General features: G+C 37.8%; 1 protein-coding gene across 1 annotated transcript in view; it reads right to left on the bottom strand.

The window, feature by feature from the left end:
• Positions 1-16,871, bottom strand: part of LOC127622831 (protein mono-ADP-ribosyltransferase TIPARP-like) — a 36,238-nt gene extending 19,367 nt beyond the window's left edge. Inside the window, exons 1-2 of the mRNA XM_052096934.1 lie at positions 16,733-16,871; positions 14,991-15,881 (exon numbers count right to left, since the gene is read on the bottom strand). Coding sequence (XP_051952894.1) covers positions 14,991-15,856 — 866 coding nt within the window. The 5' untranslated portion in view covers positions 15,857-15,881; positions 16,733-16,871. The remainder of the gene's footprint in view (positions 1-14,990; positions 15,882-16,732) is intronic.
• Positions 16,872-22,855: the final 5,984 nt, after the last annotated feature.

The following is a 22,855-nucleotide window of genomic DNA, read 5'->3' on the forward strand; positions in this document are numbered from 1 at the left end:
ATAATATACCCAATAGTGTTATTATACATAATATTCAGCTTTATATAGTAGTTTAATATGGCATTATCATTAAACCTATGTAAACTTCAATTTTCTCACACAGTCAGAACTGATCACGCTCGTGCAATGAAGCGATTTCCTTTTGTGCCTGTGATACGCTTAGGATGTCACCAGTATTGGATAGAACAGATGCTAAAATTAATAATAATAAAAGTCCCACTCCACAATGTCACATTTTTTAAAAACAATGGATCATGCCACGATAAAGAGTAACACCCCTTATTAAAAGAATGTACCAGGTTCAATACAAGTTAAGCATTTTGGATTATAGTCTCTATCGTGGTAATCCAAAATTGCCACAGGAGAAATGTGTACAGCACATAACACATAGGTAATACACACTCTGTCGGATAAATGGAGGAAGGCGGAGTGACTGCTCATCCTTAAAATTCATTTGAATGAGAAGATGAGAGGAGATTATGAAGGAAAAATTTGGAATTGGTTTGGCTTTAGAAAACACGATACCGTGCAGAAAACAGCGATTTGCATGGTTTGTACATTGTGTATGTCGATATATCCATGTGCGCGTGTCTATCAGTGGTCAGAGCTTCACGTGAGACTGATAGAAATAATGAAATACAGATTTCACTGTCAGCTGCATGTGTCATTAGATGAAAACCTTGTCTAAAAAGCAAGACAAAACTACACTGAATCCACTTCTGCAGCATCAAATTTCACTTGAGCCATCGTCAAAGCAAATTCAATGAGATTCATCCTGCGCTTGAAACATGCCTCCCATCCAAACACGCGCAGCTGTATTTTGTGCGACTGTTACATACGCAGTCTAAAAACATGCGAGTACGCACGAGTATTGAAGTCATCTAATTCCCTTCGTTTACGCTCCTGTGACAGAAAAAGTGCAGATCACACCCGTCACTCATTCTGTTTTCTCTCAATGGCATGTGGGTTTTTAAAATGCACATCAAAACCCTTTCTAAAATTCAGTACGAATAATGTTTGATATCAGGAAACAAACCAGCTATATTTTCCTTCAGATATTTAATATTTTCTTTATAGAAATGACTAAAAACACAAAGAGCCTAGCTTTTTTTTATTTATATGTTATTTTACATTTTGTATTGCTTTGAGAAGATTTCTCAGTTTCTTGAGGAAAATTATAACAATAATCATAATAATAACATTAACAACAACAACAATAATAGTAGTAATATAATAATAAAAACAAAAAGAAAATTGGTGCACATCATCAGACTGAAATGTGGCATTTTTATTTACTATGACTATTTTTGTCAATTTCAAAATAATAAGAAAATTATATAATTTGAAGTTTTCATTTACAAAGTATTTAATTGACTGACTGGATTACTTCAAATTACACATTGCGACATGGCTTAATATATAATAACTATATTGTGATATATATAATTATCGTGATCTAAAATTACTTGTATCATTATATAAGATTTCTGTCATATCGCCCACCCTTACCGGTAACATTTTAAGCCATTTCAGAGAAAACATTTAAATATTGTGATATTAAATATCATCAAAAGGCTGAAAATATAATTTTGTTTACTCTCTGTAAAGAGAGAGAGAGCGAAAGAGAGAGAGAGAGAGAAACTTTGAGACGCAGTCTGTTTCTTTCTGTTCTTTCTCTCTGCGGTGCTCCTTATGTGTGCAGAACTCTCTTCAACAAGTACAATGAGGAAAGAACAGACTTTTCTGGGATTAAGGATGAATGGGTGGTTACAAAACCTGCACTGTCATATATGACGTCATTTCTCCGATGCTGATTTTCAGAAGGAACATGGAAATACTGCATTGGGAAGTAACACTTCAATTTCAAAACACAGTTCCTTTTAACATTTGCACATTTGTATAGCACTGAGATTGTGCGACCTTTTTCTTTTGAATGAGATCAACACATACTCATGTAAGCAATGTTACAAGACACACATTTGCAATGGCTTTCCTGGCAGACTAGGTTTCACTGTAGCTCAACCACACACACTTTTTATTTTCACACAAGTACTTGCTACTTTTTCAAGCCTGGTACTCCAAGCCAAAGTCAGCCACCTGTGCACCGGGTAACCATGGTGACCATTTTCCGAGAGGGCATCTCACTGACCGAGTAATAGCGCAGTGATAACAATAGAAGTCCAATCACCCCCTTACCCTGCCTCAGAAACAAAGCTCGGTCACCCCATACCGAGAACACTGAGACTCCTGTCCTCTCCTTTCTCTCTCTCCTTTTCTTCTTTGCAGCTCTAAAAATAATAATCCAGCCTTTAAATTAAGAGCAAATATTATCTTCGTTCATCAGCACAAGCTACTTATGAAGCCATTTTTTTTCTACTCCACACGTGGGATGTGCAAATCTTGCCTACATATTTTCATAATAAACTATGTGTAAGAATATTTGACTAGTCACTCTTGTTCACACTAATACGTTTTAGTTTGAAAATAAATCTTTTCTCTCCACACTGAGGGCTGTTTACACGACAATGATGTACTACAATGATGTGCGTTTTTTAAAAGTTTTGTGTTCAGACGGCTGAAAATGATCCCCATTCACACGGAACCGCGGAAACGACTGAAAACGAGGTATTATGCATGCCAGGCCAATAATTGCCGATGTCACTTTGTAAAGAAACACTACGTGCCTGCGCACATAAGCATTCTTCCACAGAGCGGTGAATACAAACAATGAAGATGGCGAAAGAATCGAGCAATTTTGTCTGGACGGACGATGAGGTTGCTTTATTACTACAAGTGACCCTGGCCTATAAAGCATGCCACCTTTTTGAGGACTCCAACTGGTGATCTCATGTTGGTCTGTTCGCCCTGGAGGTAAGGACGAAGTTTTCGAAATTCATGCCTATAGAATAAGCACGTAATACATGTGCACATTATGTCATTATTTTCACAAATTTTGTTTTTGTATGTTTATACGGAAACGATAATGGCATCGTTTTCCAAAACTTGCACTTTGAACCCCGTTTTCAAAAGTTTGCATTTTCAGGCCCCAAAATGCCATTGTCGTGTAAACGAACAACCAAAAACGCATAAAACATTTTCAGTTTTTAGATGAAAATGTTGTCACATAAACGGCCCCTGAGATGGCGTTTTTGTCCGTGAAAATTTTGCTTTTTGAAAACGCACTCCAAAGTGGATACATTTGAAAATTCAGTTTTCGCGTTGTAGTGTGGACTGTGAAAAAATATACATCTGAAAATGATGATGTATTTGTTGTCATGTGACGCAGTCATGTGGTCTATCCAACCAAAACAATCAAGATGGCGGCCCGTGTTATAGCGGCACTGTTGTACTTGATACTCACTTTGATAGCGTTGATAAAACATAAATGTTACTTTGTAAAATTGCGTTCCTTCAAATGCGAAGGGAAGTTTACTCGGAATTGGTGTCTGGTGACGGAACACGAGTGCAATTGCGTTTCATACCGTACATGCAACAGGGATTTTCCACATGCGCAGTAACATGATATCAACGTTTTCATACGTTTCAGTGTGGACGAGCAACATTTGGAAAACGCATGAAAACGCTAGTGTGGACAGAGAGCATTTTGAAGCAAAAACTGCGTTTTCAAATGTATCCGGATTAATATAGACGTAAGGGTTAGTTTAAAAAAAAAATCCGTACTCTACACATGTGCGTTACTGAAAAGCTAAAATTAACTGCAAAGATTATTTAGAGATAATGAGTGAAAATGGATACAAAGCTTGATAAGAGCTATAGAAATAGTAAAATAGGCGAATGGGCAGACAATAACTAAGGGAGATAATGCAGAGGCATAATTATATCCTATAAATTGTGTTGAGGAAAACGAGAGAGAAAGGAGCGGATAAGCCAGTTTCACCTCTCTATATCTCCCTCCCTACCTGTGAGGTGGCGTCACGGGTGAATAACCTGTTCTGTTCTTCCTGTAAGCCCTGCTCAAGCATTGCATCTCTTTGATGTCCCCCTGACCCAATCATGAGGCAGCGGTGACTATGACCTGTAACCGCCTGATGATTCAGTGGTGTCATGCGCTAAGATTAGCTAATGCGCACACGCACCCATTTGACTCAACTCTGAGTATTATAAAATGCTTCAATGTTCAACAACATTATGTTAGCCTGAATATCCAAGATACATGTAAGGCAGATGGTTTACATGTAAAATATTCAGTCTAAGCATTAACTAAAGCCAGAAACACATTCTACACATATACACAAATGCAAATGTTTGACCAACACATTACAAGTGTGTGATCCCATTGCACACACTTAGGCCTAAAGTTTGACAGTTGCCATTAAATATCTGTGCCACTAAACTGGGTGTGTTGTTATTCAGTTAGCTAGCTAAAACAATGTTGACAGTTCAGTTTATTTATTTTTTTGGCTCTTGTTTAATTGTGCTAAAATATTGCTCTGCCATAACTATAAATTACCTGATAGACAAAACTGAATGTAGAAGACAATTTACACGAATGCCCACAACAGCGCGCCTGCAACAACGACCATGGTAACATGCACACTGATATGCTTATAACCAGGGTTCGAATTATGATTTCATCTTTGTGGGGGTCTCTTAAAAAAAAAAAGTAGCCTATAAGCAGGCGTGGTGTGTGTGATAAATAATTGCTTAACACTGCACTTGACTCTTTTGATTTCAATGTTTATTAATACAGGAGTAGAGAAACGAGTAGACTGTCCTCTGATGATGTTTTTTGTTTTTTTGAAATAAACCCGAATTTTGCCAAAGTTGTACCTGATGTTGGTAGCAGTCTTTTTATTTTTGGTGGCATGGTTGCTGGTTCTGAACTTTACACTATTTCTAAAATATTCTAACTGATCCCCCAGCGTGAGTTATTCTATGTGACCGTTATTTAGAACCTGTCACTTTAATGTTTCCATGGTGACGCATCATCGCTTGTCACGTTACACAGCGCAACCACAACACAGCGCTGAATGAATGATGATCTGCTTTTATGTCATTTTTCCTTTTTATACAAAATATTCACAAATGTATTAGCTATAACATGAAACACTGATATTCCGATTGTCAAATATGTGCAAGTGGATGTGTTTTGTTGTTTAAACGCCTTTATAACGATCGCGTTAAGTTAGTTGAGCTGTATGTGCGATGGGCGGCGCCATGTTATTTTACAACGCGTCAATTCCTCAACTTCTCACGCAATACATGAAAGTAAGTGGCCGGTGAACTGGGAGAAGAATAGAGTAAAATGTAAAGCTACTTACACAATGTGTATCTGATATGAAAACGTGTCTTATTGTAACGTAACGTTAATGGAAAGGATTATTATTGCCGCTTCCCTAGACATCAGTGTGTATTTTACAAACTCAAAATATTTTTTTGCTAGTACTTATGTGTATTTAAATGTCTGAAACGTAAAATAAACATTATGTGGTTGAAAACACAGAACAGTTGATCTGTCTATGGTTGTGATACATGACAGCAGCACTGAGCTCGTCTGTCTCTGGCTCAGCGCCAGCCAAAGCGCGAAAGCACGTTTGAATTTATCAGTTGATCACGTGATGCACTGACCGTTCTAATCACACCGGTGTTGATCGATCATACGTGCAAAAGGGTTAACATAAACATTGAAGGAATATATTGAAGGAAAAAATGCTTTATTTGTAATTTAAAATAATGGTGCTGATGATTTTTAGAGACCCCCACAGGTGTATGATTTTACTGCTTTCATGGGAGCTCATCCTCTCTCTATGGGAGCTCAGCTCCCACTGGCTCCCACGTAATTCGAACCATGCTTATAACTGGTAAAAATTATTATATTCAATAAATCTGACAAGGTAAGAAAACCGTGTTTAAGTGAGACTTGAAATCATCAGATTAATCTCTGCTTTTGACATCAAAACGTAAACAGGCAAACTCAAATTTGCATACACTGGATAAACTGGTAAGAATGCCAGATTAATGGTGTTTACATGTAATGCAAAACTGGGGTAAAGGGCAAAAATCTGTGTCAATCGTTTTTTGCGTTCTTTAATCTTTTATGAACTTAGCCCAATAAAGGAATGTAATTTAAGGCACCATAGACGTTGTCAGCTTATTAAGCATAATTTATGCAATATTGCGCATGTACACATCAGCATTACTGCGAGTGCAATTCATACTTAAATTATTCTAACTAGAGGACGACTAATAGAGTATTGTGCCAATACCGATAACTAAAGTGGTGGTAAAGGCCAATAACCGATTGATCAATTAGTTAGTTTTTTAAAATCTATTTATTGACTGTTAAAAAATGTGTATTCTTTCCTTACTGTGGTGGGCAAAGACATATAGACTACAAGAGTCCAAAAGGATTAAAATCCCAGATGTGTGTGTTTGTTGTACAAACAAATCACAATAATAACCAGGAAAAAAAAAACAAAGATTTAGTGCATAATGCAGGATTTTTATTATAAAAAATCCCGTAATACAGGAGACTCTTATTTATGAATGTCTGTGCTTCCAACACAAGGGAAAAAAAGCATGCACTCTTACAATCATCTACAATGTATTCAAATAGAATCACTTATATGAAGTAAACATTGTCATATGGACTAATAAATACTGTATGAGCAGTAATTCATCAACAGTAGATCATCAGCGATCGGAAATCTATTTTCAAATGTGTCTTTTTTTTGTATAACCTTTCACATTAATAATCGTGAATAAGTCCATGAACAGTTTTGGTGATACAGTGTTGGCTCCATTACAATGCTTTTAATGTAAATATTCACCAAATTATTATTTTTTTTTTTACTATATATATATATATATATATATATATATATATATATATATATATATATATATATATATTCACCATGTTAAGGGTTTTGGCCACAGAGGAATAATGGAGAAATAAAAAGATAAAACTATCTGTGTTAATTTTTGTTGAAAAGCGATAGTTCCAAAAAGCAACTATAGTCTCTGATTAATTGGTCAAACCGATATATCTGTCTACCTGTAGTACCACTAGTTTAATTTTAAATGCAACAACAGAAAGTGCGTAGCTTCTCGCGTTTACCTTCGTGAACTTGCATAGCGCAAGTTTTGGGTCTTAATTTGACAAGTGAAAGGTGCAGTAATTTTTCATGTTTGTTTGTTTTGTACTTACATTGACACATAAGGGCATGGATGAAGCATCATTCAATTTTTTTCAGTTGACAATGCCATTGTAAAAATTCTGTATTCACAGTTAGCCATGGTTAATTTAGTAAGTATTATTTGTAGGGCTGCCCTCGACTAAAGATTTTCCTAGTCGACTAGTAGGTGTTAATTTAAGCCATTAGTCGACTAGTTGCATGTTTATGATATTAATTGAATTACTTGAATATATTTTTGGGGGGGGCATCAGAAAATGGTTTGTGTTCCAGAGCTGCGCAAGTATGTTATAAGTAACATTGCTAACACTGTTCTACATTACAGAGAAATACTAAACCGTAATAATTTACAAGCGCACACACAAAGCGAGCCGCAGTGACACCGGCAAAAGTGGTAATGATTCTGAATGTGTTGGAAAAACCAGCTATGAGGCTGTCTGAACATTTTGTTAATTTATAGAGAGAAATGCACATTAGGGTTGTGCTCACAGACGATGATCTCGGGGATCGACGGTAGTCAGAGTGATCAACAATAGCTGATGCCTTTGACGAAGTCAAGACGATATTTGGCTCGTTCTCCCATGTATTAAATAAATAATAATTATTACTAGGCTATTATTATCAAATTAATATTACAAATAATTTACCTTGCGGCACAGACACACGCTTGAAGAAACACTCTTTATTATATTATTAAGAACAGATGACATAAAAGCGTATATGTGCATGTATGACGTGTTGATACGAAGGCGTGCAGTCTCATGGAACACATGCATGTAAAAGGTTTTCATTCTGTTTCTTTTTCATTTGGTTTTTTTGTCTATGAGTGCTGTAAATGACCTCAGATATCTCGGTTCAGGCGGTGCTTTGAGTTCAGTTCACTTTATTTCCACAGAGCATTTCATTGTGACCAACTCTGCAGCCTATACATCTGTGATTAAAACATAAAATAATAAAAAATGCATTCACCTCAAACCATGATTTATATTTCAGTGCAATTTTCAATGCAAAATCACTAAAGCAAGAATATTCACTGTGAAGGAGGGAACAAAATTTACATCCCGCAACTGTTGGATGCTCACAGTTTAACTTGTTTGGTGTTAGACTTTTCTGACGAGAGAAATGTTATCACTTGAAAATGTATTAACATCTGGAATTTTTTTTTTCTTAAGCTCTAGTTTGATTTGCCCAAACGGTTTAAGCCATTCTCTTTTCCAAAACTAAGCTGATATATCCAGCACTTATGCAAATCAGGAGACTTAACGAATATACACTTTCTCTTTTCTAAAAGCTAAATCACTGTTCTGCTGATATCAACAGCTTAAAACACACAGGGCACTCAAAAGAGAGAACAGCAGTCAATGAAATGGGGTTAGCTGAATGAGAGTGTGGGAGAGAGCATGGATCACATACATCAAGTGTGAAGGATTAGCAGCCCATAAAATCCTTGAGGGCCACTGAGCATGCCCAAACCCAAGGCCTGTGCTGGGACAAGCATGTTCTAAATAAAAGTACTTCTGAGAGACTCTCATGATTAGCCTCTAAACCCCTACCCTGTGCCCCCTTTGCACACTCATACATACTCCAAAAGCCAGTAAAAAGGCACCTCTGGGTCAGCTGTGGTTTGTGGTCTCAGACAGTCTGCTGGGGCTGGAGCAAGGATCAAGAGGCAAAGAATGGGAGGAGAAGAGAGCGAGATCTTTCATATTTCTACGCTCTACTGCCCCTCATTCCAAAACACCAAAATACAGTGTGATCTTCTTACCTTCTTAATCACATGCATGCACCCGCTAACACACACAACTTCAACGTGCTCAGCTTAAGCAGCCCGCATGCCAGCATTTTTCACACCCTGCACAACCATGACAGTCTGAGAAGAATTAAACAAAACACTCACATGCACCTGATCACACTACCAACCATCAGATAAGGCAGTCACCTGACTCTCCGGGTGGTAAACTCCACAATGAGACACACTTAGCAAACAGATACTTATAAACACACACACACACACACAATGACACAAGGGCAGCTGCAGCAGATGTATCAATAACATGCAAACACTGTTTAAGGTTATATTACATATGGTTATACAGTGGCCTCAAAAAAGTGTTTGAGGCACTTAAATTGTGCAAATTTCATTCCATAACAATCTATCAAACCAAGTGGCATCTGGAAACATACAATGCTTTTCTTAGCTGTTTTTGCAATTACTTTTAAACAACAGGTCCCATGAAACTTTAAGTGAAATGTATTAAATCTGTGGATGGCTTAATTGTCTTAATTTTGACCAGTTTAGCTATTGTTTTAAAATTGAAAACCGAAACTTATTTTCGTGAAATGTTTTGCTTGGGAAAAGGTGCTTGTGCTATATTTCTTTAATATAAATGCTGCTTAGTTTGAAATGTTGTCATATAACTGGAAAGAATATATATATATCAGTACTATTAATTGTATAAAAAATAACGCGTTAAAAAAATGTACGCAATTAATTGTAATAAGGAAGATTCCTGAGAAATGCAAGCTTGTAGTACCACCTGTTTACTCCAGAGGGCAGTAATCGAAATTTCAGCTGTGTGGCAACACGCAGTTATACAGTGAAGAAAACATCCAGAGAGCACAAAACAGAAATTCGTTACGTTTCTGCATTCAAAACATTTGATTCGAACTAAGGGATCTCAAGATGTGTTCTAAGTATTAAATTATATTTAACTTGACACAGTGACCTAAACATTTTATGTTTATGACGCAACACACCCGAGACGCTACTCAAGCATGTCTGAAGCTTGTTGAAACTGACGGGTCCTTAAATAAGCCCTCATAATAAATCTCGAACTGATTGACAAATTCACTTGTGAAATGGATTGCTGTGAACTTCATGCCAATGATTGGCTTATGTTCAATAATATGGTAATAAACAATACATTGTATTCTAAAGCCACTTTTTGTATTGTCTTATCAATGATTAACTCTTCTGTCACAAGAATGTAATGCATTTTAATTATCTGACTATTTTGTATTACATATATATATATATATAACTTTTTAATATTTAAAGATAACTATGTATAATTATATATTAATATAAATATGTATAATCTTTATATATTGAATTATTGTTATATGAGGGGCTTTCTCAGCAAATATTTGTATATGCGATTAAATGCGATTAATCACGATTAATTAATTGGGACATCATGTAATGAATACGCTTAAAAAAAAAATGGATTGACAGCCCTAATAAATAAAAATATATATAAATATGGATCATGTGTCCAAATACTTATTGAGGCAATCTAGTTTTATTGCATTATATACACAGGGATAGACTTTATGAAGGGTGTATGCTTCACAGAACTAAAAAAGATCAGGTGCGAGTAGACAATTCTGTCATAAACTGATTCAATGCAAGCAGGTGATGACATTGTGAGTTTTCATGACACTGATCCAAAAAGTAAGCGCTATAATTTTGTTATAACATGATAGCTACACAGAAACTCTGCTGTAATGAAACCATCTGATGACAATGAGAGCGAAAAAAGTCTCTGACTGACAGTTGATAAATTAGTGCAAAGGGCTTTCCATGCTTTTTCTTCACACAGTTTAAGGGAATAAATCTACCTCAATCAACACTCATTCACCATTTTTTGTTTCCATTCGGGGTGGAAGTACTCAGAAGAGCTGAGGGGAGTAAACACTCTCGTTTACCTCCTGCTCTCTGCACAAGGAGATAAAGTCTCCAAAAAGCCTCAGGACGTTCTTGAGGCCAGAGACTGATGGGACAAACGCTACTTTTGCACCGCGCTGGACTAAGAGAAAACTGTTTGTTCAGACAATCCTGTCTCCATTTGACCTTATCAATTTGTCTTTCTCAGCAAAAGAGGAACTCAGAAACATACTTCAGCATCACATGTTTGTAGTTTTTGTTTGTGTCAGAGATCTGATGGAGAGAGAGAATATAGAGCTCCTACTGATCAAATTCACTCAAGTGACAACATACAACTGAATCTATGTAAGGAAAAAGAGTTTACATTCCCTTACCATGTCACTTAAATATACGTACAGTACTGTGCAAAAGTCTTGTGTTTCACAAAAGCATTTGTCTTCAGATGGTTATTTATATCTTCAGCTTTAGTATGTCAATAGGTAATATAAATGTTAGACTCCCAAACATTACTTTTGCAAATAGAAAAGAGTAGAATAGGAGAACAGGGAGCCCTGCAACAGATGTCATGGCCCCCACAAAGCCCCCCACTGAACATTGTGTCAGCCTGAGATTACATAAAGAGACAGAAGCAATTGAGAGCCAAAATAGATAGAAGAACTGTGGTGAATTGTCCAAGACGCTTGGAACATCTTATCTGCCAACAACCAAGAAAAACTGTGTCCAGATGTATCTAGGGGAATTGGTGCTGTTTTAAATGCAAAGGTGGTCACAGCAAATATTGATTTAGCTTTTTTTTTTACGTTTACTGGACTTTGTATGACAAGTTATAAATTAAAACTATTTATGGCATTATTTTTGAAGACATCCTCACTGTGCAACATTTTTCACAAGTGCCTAAAATGTTGCACAGTTCTGTATACCTTGGTAAAAAATTATTACCATATATATATTACAATGTAATTTGCATTCTTAGAAGATACTTATAAGAATACCATGTTATTTTTACTATAGTATTATTATATATTACCATTGTACTACTTTTGTAAGTTTACGAGAGAGAGAGAGAGAGAGAGAGAGAGAGAGAGAGAGAGAGAGAGAGAGAGAGAGAGAGAAATTGAATAATTTCATTTCCTGTCTAAGGCATTATCTCCATTCTCACACACGCAGGCACACATGCACGCAAACACACATGCAAACACCATGGTTTGACAAACACAATCATCTCACCTCAGCTGCTTCCATGGAGACCAAACCTTCAGGACCAAGGGTCATAGTTCTCACATGGCGGCTGCACAATGACCCAAACATGAAAATCTATTCCCGCTCATCCATTTGTCAGGAGTATCTAAAACAATGAACAAAGCTTCTGCTCTCATTGGAAAGCTAACATAAACAGCAACAGTCTGACCAATGATCATATGCTGTCATGGTTGTAAAACAGAAGGTAATGGACAATTAAGCCACATTTAAAATGACATGTTATTGCATTAGATAAAAAAATATCAAACCAAATGTATCTGCCAAGCAAATTATTTCAGAAATAACTTGACATTTCTTAGCCATTTTCTTGTGATTACTTTTAACCAACTAGTCCAAGCGTCATTTCAGTGCGTGTATGAAGACCCTAGTCACAGTAGCGCCATCTTTGATTTTTAACGGGAATGAAAATGAGGCTGTAAGGGATAGACTTGCCGTCTCTTCAATGGCACGCATGGTATAAAGCTGTATAAAGCTCCTAGATCCCATCTGATTATCTGGATTATAATTTTTTTTGTCTACTGAATATTCTTGGAAAGATATTTTTTCAATGTTTTGTCCACAGAACAATCAAAAAACACTTTAAACTGCAGTACAGCTCGTTGAAGAGACTGTATGTCTCTTCCACACAGTCTTGTTGTCATTCCCGCTGCAGTGAATAAGGTCTATTACCCTCAAATTCACAAAGGACACTTTGCAAAATCACATTCATTATGTCTGGCAACCAGAGGATTCAAATACAAAAAAAAATCTTAATTTTGAACAGCATATCTATTGTTTAGTTTTATCATTTAAAACCTAACAAACTTCTTTTTTTTATATTTACTTTAAAGTGTGCTTGTGGTATTTTTCTTTAAATGGTTCACCAAACTATTTTCTTCTAGTTTCTTCTGCTGAACACAAAACGAGATTTTTAGGAAAAAATCTCAGCTCTGTTGGTCTATTCAATGCAAGTGAATGGTGACCAGAACGTTGAAGCTCCAAAAAGCACATAAAGGCAACATAAAATTAGTCCATACGACTCCAGTGGTTAAATCCATGTCTTCAGAAGTGATTATAATAGGTGTTTTTAAGAAACAGATCAATACTGAAGTTCTTTTTTACCATAAGTTTAGTAAGTGTTGATACGCCGAAGAATACAAATCACCAAAAAACAAGAGAGGAATGTGAAAGTGAAAAAATGACTTGTTTCTCACTCATTCCTATCATATCAGTTCAGAATATATTGATTTCACCACCAGAGTCATATGGATTACTTTTATGCTGCCTTTATGTGCTTTTTAGAGTTTCAAAGTTCTGGACACCATTCACTTTCATTGAATGGACCAACAGAGCTTAGATATTCTTCTCATTTCTGTTCAGTAAAAAGAAAGTCATTCATATCTGGAATAGCTTGCGGATGAGTAAATGAGAGAATTTGCATTTATGGGTGAGCAGTTCCTTTAAAATTCATGCCAAATTGTTTGATATTTTGTTATCTATTACAATGGCATTCATACACGATTAACTGTGGCTTGGTTAATCTGTTTCTATGGGCAGTCATTTCTGTCCCAAAATGTTCTGTAACATTGCAGACATGCATTCTGTGTACACTATCTTCTACTGCTGCACATCAGCAGAAAGAAACATACACAAAAAACCCAAACTAACAAAAAAGATGTGGGGTTGGCAGACAAGGGTGTGGTTTACAGGCTCTGTGAGTCCCACATTAACCCTAAACTACCAAAGTCAGCACAGCAGGAGGTTAATAGTTGGCTTAAACTATTGACATTAAAGCGGTTTATGTGAACCACAGTTGTTGGAGCAGCCTTTGGCATATAGGCCAAATGGGCCAGAGTGAGATTTAACTGGCCATTTATTCTATTAAACTCTACAGACAAAGACACCCTAAACAGTCAGCTGTTGTACAGAAAATTTCCATGACAAATCGGCTATACTATCTTGAAGGAGGAAGCAGTCAGGAGCAATGTCATGGTGAACATTAAAACAAATCACTGCTGGATCTCTTTTGCTTTGTCATGATCAAGTGCACTTCCTTTTGGAAAGCACTTTTGCATACAGATCAGGCTTTGGACCTAAACAAGACTCTCACAAACAAAAGGGCCCTTCCGCTCAGACAAATTGTGGCAATGGATTGTATGGTTGTATAGTGGATCATTGTCTAAGGTTGTTAACGTGTGTGTGTGTGTGTGTGTGCCGGCATAAATTAATCAAATAAAGAGAGAATGTGTAAGCCTTTAAAAAGCTAGACATATTTTGAATAATCTTGCAGTGTGTGTGCGTGCATGAATGTAAGTTTGCGTCTGTGTGCATTTGGGTGAGTGAGCGTGTGTATAAATGTGAGTTTGTGTCTGAAGGCATTTATTTGAATGTCTGCATGCAAGTCTGCGTGTGAGCCTTTCTCTGTCTATGAAAAGCATGCGTGTGACCGACAGTGCACCAGCCACAGTGAGTGGGAGCCTGTGTGTATGTGTGTGTTTGACTGAACTTTGCAGAGACGGGTTGTGTAAGTTCAGAGCTTACAGCTGTCAGTACTCTTCCACACGTCAGCACAGCCAACAGAAGGCTTATTGGAGAGAAGCAATGTAGTCACATATACCTTGTCCACAACACAACCACACACAAACATACAGGAGGCCACTTCCTGTCACTTCACTTTTTTTCTTTCACTCTGACAAGGTGTCTTCCATTATATGCCCTCACTGATTATACCAACCCAAATTCTTAGTTGTTTCAAAATGATCAAGAGCCAATCGATCATTTAGAAAACAACTAAGAATTTAGTTTGTGGCCAACAAGCTTGGCTGGATTTCCTTTTTCCTTATTCGGCAATGCATACATGATTCAATAAGTAGTTCAAGAGGTTGCAATGAAAGGTGGTGTCAGCCCAGGAGGCCAGTAGCACTTACAGAAACTTAAGTCTGACTTGTTCGTTGTCCGGATTGCAATAAAGCCTTTCCAGTTGTTCTTGAGACTCATCTGATATGCTCTGCCAGATCTGTGTGTCTGCTCTGCGGATTTGCCAGTGGTAAGGTAAAACGGTGTGATGTTGCGTGCAGTCACTGCCATAGACGCAGACGCCCTGGAGGAAATCCACACAGATCGATACAGCGTCCCCTTGATGCGTGTGATACTGGAGCTGGGTCAGAAGTTCAAACACTAGATCCAAAGAGGCCTCTTCGCTTTTATCCTGAAAGATCTCGCCTTTCAGCGAGCCCTCTTTGATGGCGAGGCAATTTACACCCTGCAAGGTCTCAGCGGTGTAGATGTCATTTAACTTCGAGCCCGAAACGTCGGAGGAGGGCGCCGCCACATCGCGCTCCTGGGGCTGGAAGCGTCGCTCATTAGCGTCTATAGTCACGCGCTTAATATCCGTCACCTTCTGTTCCCCTGAGAGCTCGCTCACGGTCACATCAGCGTCCTCGGCCATAAGCCCGGACACGGCGTTATTCTCCTCCTCCCCCTTCAGGCACACCTGACTAATCCTCGACTGCTTCTCCACGGCGGCAGTGCATATGTTCCGCTGGGGTCGAGGAGGGTTTCGCGGAACAAACACCCCGTCCCCTGATACGAGAGCGTCCGTGCTCAATAGCGTGCTCAAAATAGGATCCTGTAATGCGCGCAGACATTTGGCGTCCAGCTTTCTTTGAGCGTGTTTCTTTTTGAAATAGGGCTTCACGAGCGGGATCTTGTCGGCGAGTCCCATCTGCTGCTTGGTGAACTCTCCGGTTCCTATGGGCACCGCTAAAGCGGTCTCGGTTTCGTCCACTTGCATGGTGCGGAAACTTCTCCCCAGACTCCTAAAAACAGAGACTAGTGTTAAAACGACCATTTGACAGTTTGCCCTATCAATTTACTCCTATGCGGGCATTATTAGGTGACCAATCAATACGTTTAACTGGGCGTAAACAGAAACCTTTCGTTTCTCGAGAAGAGAGGATGGAGGCATTAGAGAACAGAAAGTTTCTTTCCAGACCATGCACTTGCATGGTGCGGAAACTTCTCCCCAGACTCCTAAAAACAGAGACTAGTGTTAAAACGACCATTTGACAGTTTGCCCTATCAATTTACTCCTATGCGGGCATTATTAGGTGACCAATCAATACGTTTAACTGGGCGTAAACAGAAACCTTTCGTTTCTCGAGAAGAGAGGATGGAGGCATTAGAGAACAGAAAGTTTCTTTCCAGACCCCACCCCAAACAAAAAGTATCAATGATAATTCAAACACAAAATGATTATAAACAAATGCCTTCTGACATCGCGATTAAATCAGTCCAACGCAAACACAACAATCTCTTGGGAGTATTTTGGTAGCTTGATCTAGATACATGGAGTTGGGAGCGTAGGCTACGTGCCAGTTGCCAATAGCTGCTCGTTCGAGTTCGCACGTACTGCTGGTGTTTAAAGCGATCCCAGCGCGAACGCATCTGCCCACTGCAGCGACTGACCCAAATTCTGCTACAAATACAGAAGAAGGTTTATATATCGGTCAAACCTACACCTACATATAGATCGGGCTAGCAAGCGTGATAATTAGATGATATAACAGATAGTCAAATTTCAGCCTTTTTTTCCAGCACGCGAAAGATATACACTGCCCTTTTTTTGCGTGGATTGGGTTCAGTTCAATCCTGCGTAATCCAAATATACCTGTAAGAATTCCTGACTCCTTCGATGCTATTGTAGCCCGTCCAGAATAATCCGCACTCCTCTCTCACACAGGACAGGGCTATGCGTTAACAAAGCTCTCTTCCACAAAGCGAAGCTTCCCCGTCCGTCTCCAGTCGAGTCTGAGCGGCGCGCAGCAGTTACAGAGCATAAGCGCGATAAGACTCTCTCGTCCAATCACTATGCGACTCAGCGCCGAAGGGGCGGGGATTGGCTTCTGCTGGAAGAGCAGAGAAAAAACATAAGGAAGTTGTCCGATGCGTGCGTGTTTTGACTCACCCCACTAGTTTGCCTATGCCAGAATTCATCAGGTGTTTTAATTGAACGACCTGGGCTGGTTTGTTTATTTCCGCGTAGTAAAATTCTCTCTAAAAAAAAAAGTGGTTACACTGTTCAATAGGGTTCCATTTGTTAAGATTAGTTAATAGGCTATAGGCACCATCACTAATAATGCAAGATATATTAATACAGCTTTATAAATCTTTATGTTAGTTAATATAATCAAATTTTTTATTATTAGTTCAGAGTGCACAGTGTCGACAGTGTGTGTGTGTGTGTGTGTGTGTGTGTGTGTGTGTGTGTGTGTGTGTGTGTGTGTGTGTGTGTGTGTGATTAATTAGTCCTAATTAACAAATTCTTCCCACTCATAACTTATAGTGAACATAACTTAGCAGTCGAGATGCTTATAATTAGGGCCCAAGCACCGAAAGTGCTGTGGCATGCAGGGGGGTCCTTTGTAGCACCCCCTTGAAAATGGGCATGTAAGGGGGGATCTGAAGAACCCCCATTTTCACCTTAAAGCATCAAAATTGGTACATATATTGTTCTCATAAAGCTGATCAACTTTCATCCTCACAGTCATAGGCTCCACACAACAGGAAGTCGGCCATTTTGAAGTTCTGAAAATCGCAGGCCCTGAACTTTGAAATACTCCTCCTAGGGGATTCATGTGACTGGCACCAAATTTATGCAACATCATGCCAAGACATTGTAGATAAGAAATTACGAATGGATTTTTTATATTTTGAACAGTGTCACCATGGTGAAGCAAAACATTTATGGCAAAAAATGGAAAACAGGATGTGACTTATATATTCTGTGTGCATTATGTGATTTTGATGAAAATTCAGCTTTATGTTTGGTAATGAGGGCTGATCACATTGATAAGGTTATAATGGTCACGGTCATAGCACCACCAACTGGCAGCAGAAAGTATGACACTTTTAACAGACTTTGAAATAGTCCCAGTCATGAGACTGTCACCACATTTATACAACATTATGCCAAGACATTGAAGATGCTAAATTGCAAGCAGATTTTGATATATCGAACAGTGTTGCCATGACAAGGCATTAAATTAATGGCGAAAAATGGGAAACAGGAAGTGTTGCATATCTTCGGTGTGCAATGTGTGATTTAGATAAAATTATGATAAAATATATTATAATAAAACAGCTATACAACTTCCACGTGGAACCAATCTTGGAACCAAAGATAATTCTTAATTATTTTCTAAATGAAACTAGGCCTGTTTGTTTATGGAAGACAAATTTATCTCACATCCAACTTATACGTACAGTTACAGTGAGGTTTTACAGTGTGTACAGTGACTTTTGGTTCACCTCTGGAAAATATATGTTTTACCAGGGAAAGCATTTGGTGAAAACTGCTGTATAAATGCTTACTTGGCTGTTTTGTCCAAGAGCTTGTTTTATCGTGGTCAAGTTCACCGTTCACCACACTCCTCATACAAGCACTGCTGATGATTCAATTGGCAGGTTATAAAAGTGGGGGTGGAGTTTAAGAGGGCAGCTATAAATAAACAAATGCTGCTCTTTTCTGTTGATTTTTTATGTTAAATATTTAATGTCTGAAAATATATAGACATTATTTTGAATACTGCATATAGAGAATATTATAAACAGAATATTATTCTGAGTTAAATCTAAACTATTATAATGATCATTGTGGATGGGGGATGGGCATGGCCCCCCCTGGCACCCCATTGGAGGCACCACTGACAGTGCATTAACTAATGTTAAAAATATATATATTTTAACAATGTATTTGTGTTGAAATTGGCATTAACAAAAATTGATAAATGCTGTAAAAATGCTGTAATGTTGATTGTTAGTGATGGTAAATAATGTAGTAACCCAATGTCAACAAATAGAACCTTATTGTAGTGTTACTGGAGCCACAAACATCCCCCAAAAAAGATATTTGTCAGGTAGATTTAATGAAATGTGGTCACAAGAGTGCTAGGACAATTAACCTTAGTCATTCAGTATCAGTTTACGAGAGTAAATAGTGATGTGAATTATTGATGCATTTAAGAGCTAACTATAGATCATTGTACTGTGACGTATGTGACTGAAATGAGGGGAAAGGTTATCCTATCCAACCTGTTTTCACAGCAGCAGATGACTGTTTAATGGAAGTGCTGTACACGCACACTCAACCAAACTGCAAATTAGTGCCGAAATAATCACCACACACAATGTAGGACAGAAAGTAAACATACACCTGACCATGGTACGATTGTAGGCTGAAAGAGGATGTTGTCACTCCATTTAAACAGACATACCCTTCACTGTAAAATTATATCTGAAATTCAAGGAAATAAAAAAGACATGAATGTGTGGCTACGCCTCTGTGGCAAATTTACTTTGTACCTCACACAAAACACGTTCTGTATCTTGTGTATAGACATGTCGGTACGAGCCCTCCCTCACAGCGGAATCTACAGTGAAATGGAGTGATGTCTGCGTGTTCTCATGGCTCTGCCCCTGAGGACTACAGGAAGATACATACTGGAAGCAGCTCTTCTCTTTAGTGCTGCTGATAATGATACATTTCCCTTATGGGATTTAAAAGCTGCTACCCTGAGATAAAAGCAAATAACATTACAATTATTACCACACAACAAAAGTTATAGTCATGAAAAAAAGTTTTATAATAACATCTTTACAAGATATATATCTAACTAATTGTTGATTTAGCTAATTGTACTTAATTACTACACTACTGCACACATAAAAAAAATTATGTGGATTTAATTTGGGAATAAAATCTACTTTGTGTGCTACTGAACACCATTTACAATGGGATCCAGTAGTCTTAGACCACATTTCAAATCTGGGATTCAAAATCAAATTTCAATCTATTTCCAGTTTGAATTAAAAAAATATAAAACAAAACAACATTATGGTGTAAAATGAATATGAAATTCTGCATTATTTCAAGGTCACTAATCCAATTTGATTAGTTACTAAACATTTTAAAGGTGCTGTAAGTGACTGAGCCACCACACCCCCTAATTCCAAAACCCCGCCTTCCAAAGATATGTTTCAGACCAAAACCAAGCAAAAGTACAGCATTGTTTGTTCCTGTGGCTGTAAAATTCAACAGTGGCACACTAGTGCCCTCAATTGACAAACATTAAACACAAAACATAGCCTCAATGATAGAGTATTCAAATACAACACTGTAAGAACGAGCATAATGATTGACAGGTGAAAAGAATCAATGTCTGCCATCCGCGGACATATATTTGTTTGCTGTTTACAAAGACTACAGTCACAAAGACTGCTGAGATATCTCAGGACACTTATTTCATTAATATCTTTAAGGGAGTAGGAAATTGTTTTGCATATTTTTCCCTTATAGCGCCTTTAAAGCTGAAGTGTGTATTTCTGCGCCACTAGCGTCACAAAACAGAAATACAAAAATAACCATTGTTTTCAAATGTATCCCTGTCTGCCTTGGCCGAAAAAATACATAATCCCATCCTAAGTCACGCCAATGGTCAAACCTGTGTTGCTGTGTCAGGCTGGAAGGGGCCAATCAAAACAGAGCAATTTTTATAGCACCTAAAAGACAGTCCGAGTTTGGAATGATATAAAACCATACCATACTACCATAGACAGATCTAGCAGCATTAGTAAGAGTAGTATGGGTAGCAGTACCGCCGCTCCCAATAAGCTGACTACACAGTCTGCGTAGGGCAACAACTCCCTAGGGGGGCACCATCTTACACTAGAAGGGCACCAGAAAGTCCACTGGCTGGCCTTACTCACACATTATATGTTATTCAAGGACCCAAAGTCAGTTGGGGAACACAGATGATCGCTTTGTGCTCATATCAGATTTCTTTTTATTATAGTTTGGGAACATTTTCAAATCATGCTGGTATAATATCATAGGGTTTTAAACAAACAATGGATGTCATTAAAGCAAAAAGGAACATACCAAGAAACTCTGAATATCATGTTAATTATTTTTTTTAGTTCAGTTCAGTTTTTATTCAAAATGCTGTCTATGATTATAATTGTGTTATAATTTTGTATTGAAATTATAATGTAAGGAATATACCAAATAAAAATAGAAACATGCTCTCTCGTACACTAATGTGTATCCTGTCAAGTTGGTCGTCCTCATTCAAGTCTTTATAAACAGACTACCTATGTCTGCTTTAAGGATGTCTGAGGATTTGACCTTGTGACCTTGTCAATGTGTCTATACACAACTGAATGAGTGCTTAAGGGTATTCTACAGAGGGATTTTCTTTAGGCCTGTGAGTTGCTAGGATTGCAGTGGGGGGTTTATGAAAAAGGAGGAGATTCAAAGGCAGGTGGTGGTGGCAGAGCTGACCAAAACAAAAAAGCTTCCATAGCAGTTTAGCCAAGGGAGGACAGGAAGGAGGGAACAATACCCTGCTCTTGAGTTGCTGCTCTGCCTCCCTCTCTCTCTCTCTGCCCTCTGCCCTATTCTCTCATCTGCACATGACCAGGTCACCCAGTGTGCACTCACAATGTTCTGATCAAAGCCTCAGGTTTGCTCTGGCAGCCTCTTGTTGGGGCCACCAGGGAAGCAAGGAAATTGAGGGTAAAGGTCGCATGAAACATTTTCAGAGCCAAAGTTATGTATCTGTATTTCCCTTGGATGAGATTCACCTCCTTTCAGGGCTTTTACCTCATTGGGCTGCTGTTTGTCCTGATCTAAAAACAGTTTCCGTTACCAACATTTCTTTCTACATTTTTAGTAGAAGCAAAAGAGCAAGTCTCAGATCAGTGCGAAAGGGCACATTTTTGCAGCGCCAAAGAGGGGTGATGGACATGAGCCAACATGAAGCTTTTAGTAGCAGAGGAGAGAACAGGAATTTTAATGACCCCACAAAAACCCGCCCAGCAGGCTGTCATCTCTCAAATGCCACAGATGTCTCTAAAAGACAGGAGAGAGAAGTGAACAAGAAGCTCACCTGGCTCTTGCCTGAAAAACGTTTTGGGTATTTTTTAAACAAAAAGTAATATGACAAGATTATAGTCATTAAAATACAATTTTATTAATTTTTATATAATTGTTCAGTGATATTCAATATCTAGTTGGCATCATTCATTAGGAACTTACAGTTAAAGGAATATATCGGGCTCAATTCAAGTTAAGCTCAAACGTCAGCTTTTGAGGTATATTGTTAAATACCACAAACATTTTTAATTTATATAATTAAATGAATTGAGCTTATCCTGGCACTCCCTGCTGAAAATAAATAAATAAATAAATACAAATTTACTTAATAAATTAAAAACCACATGCTTGTTCTGAACAAAATAGGTGCCTTTTTAAAGCCAAGAATATGGATCTTACAATGCATTTAGAGGGTCCTACCAATTCTTAAATAATGCTTCTAAATTTGCTGACAGGTTTCATTCTCATCATTTGCAAATTTGTTATCACATCAATTATATTCAGAGTTGCTAAATCCACAGAAAGATGAGATAGCCATGTATTATATATTGTTGGAAAGGACTCATTTAGTAAATTGCAATGAGTACATTTATTTCACACAGAGGCCAAACTGCTGTGAGTATTTGTGTATGAAATTTGCACTGACACACATAAATATTACAAACAGTTGTCTTTTTTGTCACATTTTTGCTTATTACTTCCAGAAACATATAACATAGACAATGACTTATGGCAACTTTCAGCAGACTATCCCAATTCAAACGAGTCCAAATACATGTGTGTGTGTATTTGTGTGTGTGTGTGTGTGTGTGCAAACACACATCCACATACAGTATGTGCACATCTAAAGGATTAGGA

The sequence above is a fragment of the Xyrauchen texanus genome, chromosome 29 (genome assembly GCF_025860055.1).
Source record: "Xyrauchen texanus isolate HMW12.3.18 chromosome 29, RBS_HiC_50CHRs, whole genome shotgun sequence".
NCBI lineage: Eukaryota > Metazoa > Chordata > Actinopteri > Cypriniformes > Catostomidae > Xyrauchen > Xyrauchen texanus.